This window comes from Pelobates fuscus, chromosome 1 (assembly GCF_036172605.1).
Source record: "Pelobates fuscus isolate aPelFus1 chromosome 1, aPelFus1.pri, whole genome shotgun sequence".
Classification (NCBI taxonomy): Eukaryota; Metazoa; Chordata; class Amphibia; order Anura; family Pelobatidae; genus Pelobates; species Pelobates fuscus.
Genome location: NC_086317.1, coordinates 2,160,284 through 2,173,443, shown reverse-complemented (window position 1 = coordinate 2,173,443; position 13,160 = coordinate 2,160,284). Strand labels below are relative to the sequence as shown.

At 33.3% G+C, this 13,160-nt stretch overlaps 1 protein-coding gene across 2 annotated transcripts in view; it reads right to left on the bottom strand.

Moving 5' to 3' along the window:
• Positions 1-12,295, bottom strand: part of TRAPPC10 (trafficking protein particle complex subunit 10) — an 85,811-nt gene extending 73,516 nt beyond the window's left edge. For both annotated transcript variants that reach the window (XM_063445748.1, XM_063445755.1), the window contains exon 1: positions 12,136-12,295. In XM_063445748.1, coding sequence (XP_063301818.1) covers positions 12,136-12,235 — 100 coding nt within the window. In that variant the 5' untranslated portion in view covers positions 12,236-12,295. The remainder of the gene's footprint in view (positions 1-12,135) is intronic.
• Positions 12,296-13,160: the final 865 nt, after the last annotated feature.

Here is a 13,160-nt window from a genome sequence, read left to right as displayed (position 1 = left end):
AGGGTAGTGCCCTTACTCACCCTCACCATCTGGTTACAGACCCATTATACACACAATGTAAGGATTTGGAGGGTAGTGCCCTTACTCACCCTCACCGTCTGGTTACAGACCCATTATACACACAATGTAAGGATTTGGAGGGTAGCGCCCTTACTCACCCTCACCGCCTGGTTACAGACCCATTATACACACAATGTAAGGATTTGGAGGGTAGTGCCCTTACTGACCCTCACCGTCTGGTTACAGACCCATTATACACACAATGTAAGGATTTGGAGGGTAGTGCCCTTACTCACCCTCACCGTCTGGTTACAGACCCATTATACACACAATGTAAGGATTTGGAGGGTAGTGCCCTTACTCACCCTCACCGTCTGGTTACAGACCCATTATACACACAATGTAAGGATTTGGAGGGTAGAGCCCTTACTCACCCTCACCGTCTGGTTACAGACCCATTATACACACAATGTAAGGATTTGGAGGGTAGTGCCCTTACTCACCCTCACCATCTGGTTACAGACCCATTATACACACAATGTAAGGATTTGGAGGGTAGTGCCCTTACTGACCCTCACCGTCTGGTTACAGACCCATTATACACACAATGTAAGGATTTGGAGGGTAGTGCCCTTACTCACCCTCACCGTCTGGTTACAGACCCATTATACACACAATGTAAGGATTTGGAGGGTAGAGCCCTTACTCACCCTCACCGCCTGGTTACAGACCCATTATACACACAATGTAAGGATTTGGAGGGTAGTGCCCTTACTCACCCTCACCATCTGGTTACAGACCCATTATACACACAATGTAAGGATTTGGAGGGTAGTGCCCTTACTCACCCTCACCGTCTGGTTACAGACCCATTATACACACAATGTAAGGATTTGGAGGGTAGAGCCCTTACTCACCCTCACCGCCTGGTTACAGACCCATTATACACACAATGTAAGGATTTGGAGGGTAGTGCCCTTACTGACCCTCACCGTCTGGTTACAGACCCATTATACACACAATGTAAGGATTTGGAGGGTAGTGCCCTTACTCACCCTCACCGTCTGGTTACAGACCCATTATACACACAATGTAAGGATTTGGAGGGTAGTGCCCTTACTCACCCTCACCGTCTGGTTACAGACCCATTATACACACAATGTAAGGATTTGGAGGGTAGAGCCCTTACTCACCCTCACCGCCTGGTTACAGACCCATTATACACACAATGTAAGGATTTGGAGGGTAGTGCCCTTACTGACCCTCACCGTCTGGTTACAGACCCATTATACACACAATGTAAGGATTTGGAGGGTAGTGCCCTTACTCACCCTCACCGTCTGGTTACAGACCCATTATACACACAATGTAAGGATTTGGAGGGTAGTGCCCTTACTCACCCTCACCGTCTGGTTACAGACCCATTATACACACAATGTAAGGATTTGGAGGGTAGTGCCCTTACTCACCCTCACCATCTGGTTACAGACCCATTATACACACAATGTAAGGATTTGGAGGGTAGTGCCCTTACTCACCCTCACCGTCTGGTTACAGACCCATTATACACACAATGTAAGGATTTGGAGGGTAGTGCCCTTACTCACCCTCACCGTCTGGTTACAGACCCATTATACACACAATGTAAGGATTTGGAGGGTAGTGCCCTTACTCACCCTCACCATCTGGTTACAGACCCATTATACACAAAATGTAAGGATTTGGAGGGTAGTGCCCTTACTCACCCTCACCATCTGGTTACAGACCCATTTGTGGCGAAACCAACTTCGCCACTGTGAACTGGAGAAGCCTGGTTGCTAGCCTCCTGCCCTGCGACTATGGCCCCTGGACATATTTGGGGCATATTGTATTTTATCGTGCGACTGCTGGCCCTTTAAGTACAGTGAATGGTATTTTATTGTACTGCTGCTGGCCCTTTAAGAACTGTCTGGGGACCTATTGAGACTTTGGGTAACAATACCCTTTAAGACTATGGCCCCTGAAAACGTATGGACTTTTATTGGTGTGTATGGCCCTTTAAGAACCGTCTGGGGACATATTGTGACTTTGGTGAACAATGTCCCTTTAAGACTATGTCCCCAGACCTGTAAAATAACTTGTTCCTGGCTTTCCCCCACTTGGTTCAGTAAATAGGGCTTACTGAACCAAGTACCACACAGGCGGACCACCCAGAAGTTAAAGTGTGCAGGCAATTTACCTCCCAGGCTGTGAGGTTACTGCAGGTTAATTGCCAAGCGCTGGGTGGCCGCCATTCGACAGCCGAACACGTGGCGGCGGCCATTTTAGTCATTCGAATGCGGTCAGCGGTGTATGCTAAAGATTCTGTGGAACTGAAATTGGCTACACATTCTGCCGAACACCGCTGACCCTTACCTTCTCCCATACGGAACTTGCAGCTCCAGAGACTAAGTCCCGTTCGAAATGGGACTTAGTCGTTTTTTCGCATGAAATTGACCGACCGCACAGCCCAAATCTATGGAACTGTTTTGGGCAGGAAATTGTGCTTGCGGTCGGTCATAAAGGACTTCCAGCTAACTTTTGATCCACTGGAGGGATTTGGCTGATTTTTGGAAGGGTTTATGTTTGATGTATGCTGCGTCTGAATATGCAACTTTTATTGAAATTGAATGCATGGTTTTAAAGTTACAGTGTGTGTGTAAAAACTGTATTTTTATTGTATGTAATAATTGGTTTAACTGTTTATCTGAGGGGAGGAAATGTGTGGGCTGCACCAGATGTGTGATTGGTGATTTTATACCTCCCCCTGGGAGTGTCCTATTTGCATGTAACCTCAATAAAAGCCAGGCTGGATGAGCCAGTCCAGAGTCTTGCTTAACCCTCAAAGCGATGTGTCGTCTCGGTCTTTGGGGGAATGGGATTGTATGCTGACTGCCAAGAGTGTAAGCCGATGTCTGCTTTTCTTGTTCAGCTGTTCCAGTGTTCGTGTGGTTCCAGTCGGGAGAATGGTGTTTGCAGTAGCTGCCTGTGCATCTGGAAAGGGGATTATCGCCTAAACTGGGTTTTATCCTCTTGTAAGTGAAACGGTCCGTTACACCATTATACACACAATGTAAGGATTTGGAGGGTAGTGCCCTTACTCACCCTCACCGTCTGGTTACAGACCCATTATACACACAATGTAAGGATTTGGAGGGTAGTGCCCTTACTCACCCTCACCATCTGGTTACAGACCCATTATACACACAATGTAAGGATTTGGAGGGTAGTGCCCTTACTGACCCTCACCGTCTGGTTACAGACCCATTATACACACAATGTAAGGATTTGGAGGGTAGTGCCCTTACTCACCCTCACCGTCTGGTTACAGACCCATTATACACACAATGTAAGGATTTGGAGGGTAGTGCCCTTACTGACCCTCACCGTCTGGTTACAGACCCATTATACACACAATGTAAGGATTTGGAGGGTAGTGCCCTTACTCACCCTCACCGCCTGGTTACAGACCCATTATACACACAATGTAAGGATTTGGAGGGTAGAGCCCTTACTCACCCTCACCATCTGGTTACAGACCCATTATACACACAATGTAAGGATTTGGAGGGTAGTGCCCTTACTCACCCTCACCGTCTGGTTACAGACCCATTATACACACAATGTAAGGATTTGGAGGGTAGCGCCCTTACTCACCCTCACCGCCTGGTTACAGACCCATTATACACACAATGTAAGGATTTGGAGGGTAGTGCCCTTACTGACCCTCACCGTCTGGTTACAGACCCATTATACACACAATGTAAGGATTTGGAGGGTAGTGCCCTTACTCACCCTCACCGTCTGGTTACAGACCCATTATACACACAATGTAAGGATTTGGAGGGTAGTGCCCTTACTCACCCTCACCGTCTGGTTACAGACCCATTATACACACAATGTAAGGATTTGGAGGGTAGAGCCCTTACTCACCCTCACCGTCTGGTTACAGACCCATTATACACACAATGTAAGGATTTGGAGGGTAGTGCCCTTACTCACCCTCACCGTCTGGTTACAGACCCATTATACACACAATGCAAGGATTTGGAGGGTAGTGCCCTTACTGACCCTCACCGTCTGGTTACAGACCCATTATACACACAATGTAAGGATTTGGAGGGTAGTGCCCTTACTCACCCTCACCGTCTGGTTACAGACCCATTATACACACAATGTAAGGATTTGGAGGGTAGTGCCCTTACTCACCCTCACCGTCTGGTTACAGACCCATTATACACACAATGTAAGGATTTGGAGGGTAGTGCCCTTACTCACCCTCACCGTCTGGTTACAGACCCATTATACACACAATGTAAGGATTTGGAGGGTAGTGCCCTTACTCACCCTCACCGTCTGGTTACAGACCCATTATACACACATTGTAAGGATTTGGAGGGTAGTGCCCTTACTGACCCTCACCGTCTGGTTACAGACCCATTATACACACAATGTAAGGATTTGGAGGGTAGAGCCCTTACTCACCCTCACAGTCTGGTTACAGACCCATTATACACACAATGTAAGGATTTGGAGGGTAGTGCCCTTACTCACCCTCTTTGATGCCACTAGAAGGCAAGGCATTTACTCTCTCCCAGTAAAGGGCAAGGAGCCTAAAATGTCTGAGGTTATCACTGGTTCCTCAATAATGACGATTTGGGAAATAATTGTGGAGTGTCACTTGGTGAATGAAAAGTATAGACTTAATATAATTTAGATATCATGTCCAGGCAATAATGGGAAGGAAGTCTGATTTGACGTAGCAATGATAAGTAGGCTACTATAAGCCTAAATTGGTAAATAAAGAGGGGCAAAGTTATATCATAACCACAATAACCAATGTGTGAGCGCTAAAATCCCATGCAGATAATATGGCAGCGTTCAAAAATACAATGCACAAAAAATTGTGAAAAGCAGAACAATAATTACCAAAAAGAACGCGCTAAATTAATCTGTAAATACAAAGAAACAAATAATGGTGCAGACCATCTGGTAATAGTAATATGGGGAAAAGGAGTTATATGAAAAAAAACTCACATGTCCCAGAGCCCTATCACCCCTGGCTCTGGGTTTGAAATGCTCCTTGGGAGAGGGGATATTCCCACACTGCAGGGTAATCCAGAGGATATGTCCACTGATGATTCTGTTGTGCTGTGTATAAAAGGAAGAAGGGCAGGACCCCCAATTGAATAATATCACAATTAGGTTTATTGTACAAAATAGGTTAAAAACCCTTACTTTGTAGTTGTAGTCCGGTCACGTGATCGCTTCCGGGTCCGCCCTCCAATGACGTCCGTGTGACGCGTTTCGCCCGCCTCCACAGGCTTCTTCCACAGGCTTCTTCGGAAGAAGCCTGTGGAGGCGGGCGAAACGCGTCACACGGACGTCATTGGAGGGCGGACCCGGAAGCGATCACGTGACCGGACTACAACCAGGAAGCGTTTTCGAGTATATGTGTTTTATGCTTTTATGTGGGTGACTCTGCGAGTTCATACCCACCACATCCAAAGTAAGGGTTTTTAACCTATTTTGTACAATAAACCTAATTGTGATATTATTCAATTGGGGGTCCTGCCCTTCTTCCTTTTATACACAGCACAACAGAATCATCAGTGGACATATCCTCTGGATTACCCTGCAGTGTGGGAATATCCCCTCTCCCAAGGAGCATTTCAAACCCAGAGCCAGGGGTGATAGGGCTCTGGGACATGTGAGTTTTTTTTCATATAACTCCTTTTCCCCATATTACTATTACCAGATGGTCTGCACCATTATTTGTTTCTTTGTATTTACAGATTAATTTAGCGCGTTCTTTTTGGTAATTATTATATCATAACCATGTTATAATAATAACAAGATATCATAATATAGGGACTCACAGGCGGGTTTGTTCTCCATGGTAGAAAAATCTAATAAAAATATATAATAACAGATACTCTTAGGTGACGTTGGGTTTGTTCTCCATGGTATAATAATATAGAATAATAAATATAATAACAGATACTCTCAGGTGACGTTGGGTTTGTTCTCCATGGTATAATAATATAGAATAATAAATATAATAACAGATACTCTCAGGTGACGTTGGGTTTGTTCTCCATGGTATAATAATATAGAATAATAAATATAATAACAGATACTCTCAGGTGACGTTGGGTTTGTTCTCCATGGTATAATAATATAGAATAATAAATATAATAAACAGATACTCTCATGTGACGTTGGGTTTGCTCTCCATGGTATAATAATATAGAATAATAAATATAATAAACAGATACTCTCATGTGACGTTGGGTTTGCTCTCCATGGTATAATAATATAGAATAATAAATATAATAACAGATACTCTCATGTGACGTTGGGTTTGTTCTCCATGGTATAATAATATAGAATAATAAATATAATAACAGATACTCTCATGTGACGTTGGGTTTGCTCTCCATGGTATAATAATATAGAATAATAAATATAATAACAGATACTCTCATGTGACGTTGGGTTTGCTCTCCATGGTATAATAATATAGAATAATAAATATAATAACAGATACTCTCATGTGACGTTGGGTTTGTTCTCCATGGTATAATAATATAGAATAATAAATATAATAACAGATACTCTCATGTGACGTTGGGTTTGTTCTCCATGGTATAATAATATAGAATAATAAATATAATAACAGATACTCTCAGGTGACGTTGGGTTTGTTCTCCATAGTATAATAATATAGAATAATAAATATAATAACAGATACTCTCATGTGACGTTGGGTTTGCTCTCCATGGTATAATAATATAGAATAATAAATATAATAACAGATACTCACAGATGACTATGGGTTTGTTCTCCGTAGTATAATATAATAATAATGATAATACTATTGACTCACAGGCGACGGTGGGTTTTTTAATAATTGTTATATGTGTATATGCCAAAATAGAGAAATAAAACACAATTTTACTCCAAAATTTAGCAGAGTGAAAAAGCTACGCAATAAGTGTGAAACTAACCTTAGGGAAATAGTCTGTGATGTCTACATTATATAAATATATACTTTTGTGTGGCAATTTTGTTTCCTGTGATGGCTACTAAACCTACAAGACAAACATACCAACTTCTAAAATTGTTTCACATTGAGGTTTTATTTTAGTCCTTGTATTTTGTGACCTGTAACTTTCAAAATAAACTGAAATCCTACACTTATTCTGTACTCTGTAAATCAAGGCACATAAATACATTGATTTAGAATTACTTTTCCTAAGCTGGACATATTATGCACACACTATTATTGCCAAAACGTGGGGGGGAAAAAGCATTTTTTTGTTTTCTCCCCATTATTTTGCATTTTTTTGGGTAATAAATGAGAATGTATCTATGAATATGTCACATCAACTTAATAACCTTTTTGTTGTCTAAAAAAAACTGTATATAATATGTGTTGGTACAATAAATGACAGAGATGCAAATTGCAGTTGAACACAAACAACAAAAAATGTAAAAATTGCTTGTGTCCTTAAAGGTAAGTCCAGCTTCTGAAGCTGTGTCCTTAAGGGGATAATAATAGTAATACAAGAATAGTAATATAATATAATAATGATAATAGTAACAGTAATAGTATATAGTAATAATATAATAATAATAATAACAGTAATAGTATATAGTAATAATATAATAATAATAATAATAACAGTAATAGTATATAGTAATAATATAATAATAATAACAGTAATAGTATATAGTAATAATATAATAATAATAATAACAGTAATAATAATATAATAATAATAACAACAGTAATAGTATATAGTAATAATATAATAATAATAACAGTAATAGTATATAGTAATAATATAATAATAATAATAACAGTAATAATAATATAATAATAATAACAGTAATAGTATATAGTAATAATATAATAATAATAATAATAACAGTAATAGTATATAGTAATATAATAATATAATAATAACAGTAATAGTATATAGTAATAATATAATAATAATAATAATAACAGTAATATAATATAATAATAATAACAGTAATAGTATATAGTAATATAATAATAATATAGTGATAATAACAGTAATAGTATATAGTAATAATATAATAATAACAGTAATATAATATAATAATAATAACAGTAATAGTATATAGTAATAATATAATAATATAATAATAACAGTAATAGTATATAGTAATAATATAATAATAATAACAGTAATAGTATATAGTAATAATAATAATAACAGTAATAGTATACAGTAATATAATATAATAATAACAGTAATAGTATATAGTAATAATAATAATAATAATAATAACAGTAATAGTATATAGTAATAATAATAATAACAGTAATAGTATACAGTAATAATAATAATAATAATAATAATAATAATAATAACAGTAATAGTATATAGTAATAATATAATAATAATAATAATAACAGTAATAGTATATAGTAATAATAATAATAATAATAACAGTAATAGTATACAGTAATAATAATAATAACAGTAATAGTATACAGTAATAATATAATAATAATAACAGTAATAGTATATAGTAATAATAATAATAATAACAGTAATAGTATACAGTAATATAATATAATAATAATAACAGTAATAGTATATAGTAATAATAATAACAGTAATAGTATACAGTAATATAATATAATAATAATAACAGTAATAGTATATAGTAATAATATAATAATATAATAATAATAACAGTAATAGTATACAGTAATATAATATAATAATAATAACAGTAATAGTATATAGTAATAATATAATAATAATAATAACAGTAATATAGTAATATGATAGATAATAACAGTAATACAGTAATAATATAATATAATAATAATAACAGTAATATAGTAATATGATAGATAATAACAGTAATACAGTAATAATATAATATAGTGATAATAACAGTAATAGTATATAGTAATAATAATAATAATAACAGTAATAGTATACAGTAATAATAATAATAATAATAATAATAATAACAGTAATAGTATACAGTAATAATAATAATAATAATAATAATAATAATAATAACAGTAATAGTATACAGTAATAATATAATAATAATAACAGTAATAGTATATAGTAATAATAATAATAATAATAACAGTAATAGTATATAGTAATAATATAATAATAATAACAGTAATAGTATACAGTAATATAATATAATAATAATAACAGTAATAGTATATAGTAATAATATAATAATATAATAATAATAACAGTAATAGTATACAGTAATATAATATAATAATAATAACAGTAATAGTATATAGTAATAATATAATAATATAATAATAATAACAGTAATAGTATACAGTAATAATATAATAATAATAATAACAGTAATATAGTAATATGATAGATAATAACAGTAATACAGTAATAATATAATATAATAATAATAATAATAGTAATATAGTAATATGATAGATAATAACAGTAATAGTATATAGTAATAATATAATAATAATAACAGTAATAGTATATAGTAATAATAATAATAATAATAACAGTAATAGTATACAGTAATATAATAATAATAACAGTAATAGTATATAGTAATAATATAATAATAATAATAACAGTAATAGTATACAGTAATATAATATAATAATAATAACAGTAATAGTATACAGTAATATAATAATAATAACAGTAATAGTATATAGTAATAATATAATAATAATAACAGTAATAGTATACAGTAATATAATATAATAATAATAACAGTAATAGTATATAGTAATAATATAATAATAATAACAGTAATAGTATATAGTAATAATATAATAATAATAACAGTAATAGTATACAGTAATATAATATAATAATAATAACAGTAATAGTATATAGTAATAATATAATAATAATAACAGTAATAGTATACAGTAATATAATATAATAATAATAACAGTAATAGTATACAGTAATAATATAATAATATAATAATAATAACAGTAATAGTATACAGTAATATAATAATAATAACAGTAATAGTATATAGTAATAATATAATAATAATAACAGTAATAGTATACAGTAATATAATATAATAATAATAACAGTAATAGTATATAGTAATAATATAATAATATAATAATAATAACAGTAATAGTATACAGTAATATAATAATAATAACAGTAATAGTATATAGTAATAATATAATAATAATAATAACAGTAATATAGTAATATGATAGATAATAACAGTAATACAGTAATAATATAATATAATAATAATAATAATAACAGTAATACAGTAATAATATAATATAATAATAATAATAATAACAGTAATACAGTAATAATATAATATAATAATAATAATAATAACAGTAATACAGTAATAATATAATATAATAATAATAATAATAACAGTAATACAGTAATAATATAATATAGTGATAATAACAGTAATAGTATATAGTAATATAATATAATATAATAATAATAACAGTAATAGTATATAGTAATAATATAATAATAATAACAGTAATAGTATACAGTAATATAATATAATAATAATAACAGTAATAGTATATAGTAATAATATAATAATAATAACAGTAATAGTATACAGTAATATAATATAATAATAATAACAGTAATAGTATACAGTAATAATATAATAATATAATAATAATAACAGTAATAGTATACAGTAATATAATATAATAATAATAACAGTAATAGTATATAGTAATAATATAATAATATAATAATAATAACAGTAATAGTATACAGTAATATAATAATAATAACAGTAATAGTATATAGTAATAATATAATAATAATAATAACAGTAATATAGTAATATGATAGATAATAACAGTAATACAGTAATAATATAATATAATAATAATAATAATAACAGTAATACAGTAATAATATAATATAATATAATAATAATAACAGTAATAGTATATAGTAATATAATAATAATAATAATAATAACAGTAATATAGTAATATGATAGATAATAACAGTAATACAGTAATAATATAATATAATAATAATAATAATAACAGTAATACAGTAATAATATAATATAATATAATAATAATAACAGTAATAGTATACAGTAATATAATATAATAATAATAACAGTAATAGTATACAGTAATATAATAATAATAACAGTAATAGTATATAGTAATAATATAATAATAATAACAGTAATAGTATACAGTAATATAATATAATAATAATAACAGTAATAGTATATAGTAATAATATAATAATAATAACAGTAATAGTATATAGTAATAATATAATAATAATAACAGTAATAGTATACAGTAATATAATATAATAATAATAACAGTAATAGTATATAGTAATAATATAATAATAATAACAGTAATAGTATACAGTAATATAATATAATAATAATAACAGTAATAGTATACAGTAATAATATAATAATATAATAATAATAACAGTAATAGTATACAGTAATATAATAATAATAACAGTAATAGTATATAGTAATAATATAATAATAATAACAGTAATAGTATACAGTAATATAATATAATAATAATAACAGTAATAGTATATAGTAATAATATAATAATATAATAATAATAACAGTAATAGTATACAGTAATATAATAATAATAACAGTAATAGTATATAGTAATAATATAATAATAATAATAACAGTAATATAGTAATATGATAGATAATAACAGTAATACAGTAATAATATAATATAATAATAATAATAATAACAGTAATACAGTAATAATATAATATAATAATAATAATAATAACAGTAATACAGTAATAATATAATATAGTGATAATAACAGTAATAGTATATAGTAATATAATATAATAATAATAATAACAGTAATAGTAATATAATAATATAATAATAACAGTAATAGTAATATAATAATATAATAATAACAGTAATAGTATATAGTAATAATATAATAACAGTAATAGTATATAATAATAATAATAATAATAACAGTAATAGTATATAATAATAATAATATAATAACAGTAATAGTAATATAATAATATAATATAATGATAATAATGATAATAGTATATAACTCACAGGTGACGATGGGTTTGTTCTCCATGGTGTAAACCACGCCTGTTTCCCCGCCGCCGCTGCCAGTCCCGTTTCCCGAGTCCCCCGGACCCGCCCCTTCCATCGGCCTCTGTCACCGATCCATCCCGACACCGTAACAGCGGCCTCGGTCACTTCCGGCTTCCTCCTGACCCACTCACACTACTTCCGGGATGGATGGCGAGCGCTGATTGGTCGCATTCGGAAACTGGGCGTGGAGCTACATGACGCTCATTGATTGGCTGTACGATTCGGGGCGTGGTCTCCGGGTATTGATGTCCTGATCGTTAATTGGAGCTAGTGATGATGACGTCGGTAGCAAAACATGTCGTACAGCCATATTTAATAAGGGCAAAGGGCTGGCTCTACCAGTCCTGTCACACTCACTCATACTGCCCAGCCACCTGAGGGGGCACTCACACTCACTACCCAGCTACCTGAGGGGGCACTCACACTCACTCATACTGCCCAGCCACCTGAGGGGGCACTCACACTGACACACTGCCCAGCCACCTGAGGGGGCACTCACACTCACTCATACTAACCAGCCACCTGAGGGGGCACTCACACTGACACACTGCCCAGCCACCTGAGGGAGCACTCACACTGACACACTGCCCAGCCACCTGAGGGAGCACTCACACTGACACACTGCCCAGCCACCTGAGGGAGCACTCACACTGACACACTGCCCAGCCACCTGAGGGAGCACTCACACTGACACACTGCCCAGCCACCTGAGGGAGCACTCACACTGACACACTGCCCAGCAACCTGAGGGAGCACTCACACTGACACACTGCCCAGCCACCTGAGGGAGCACTCACACTGACACACTGCCCAGCCACCTGAGGGAGCACTCACACTGACACACTGCCCAGCCACCTGAGGGAGCACTCACACTGACACACTGCCCAGCCACCTGAGGGGGCACTCACACTGACACACTGCCCAGCCACCTGAGGGGGCACTCACACTGACACACTGCCCAGCCACCTGAGGGAGCACTC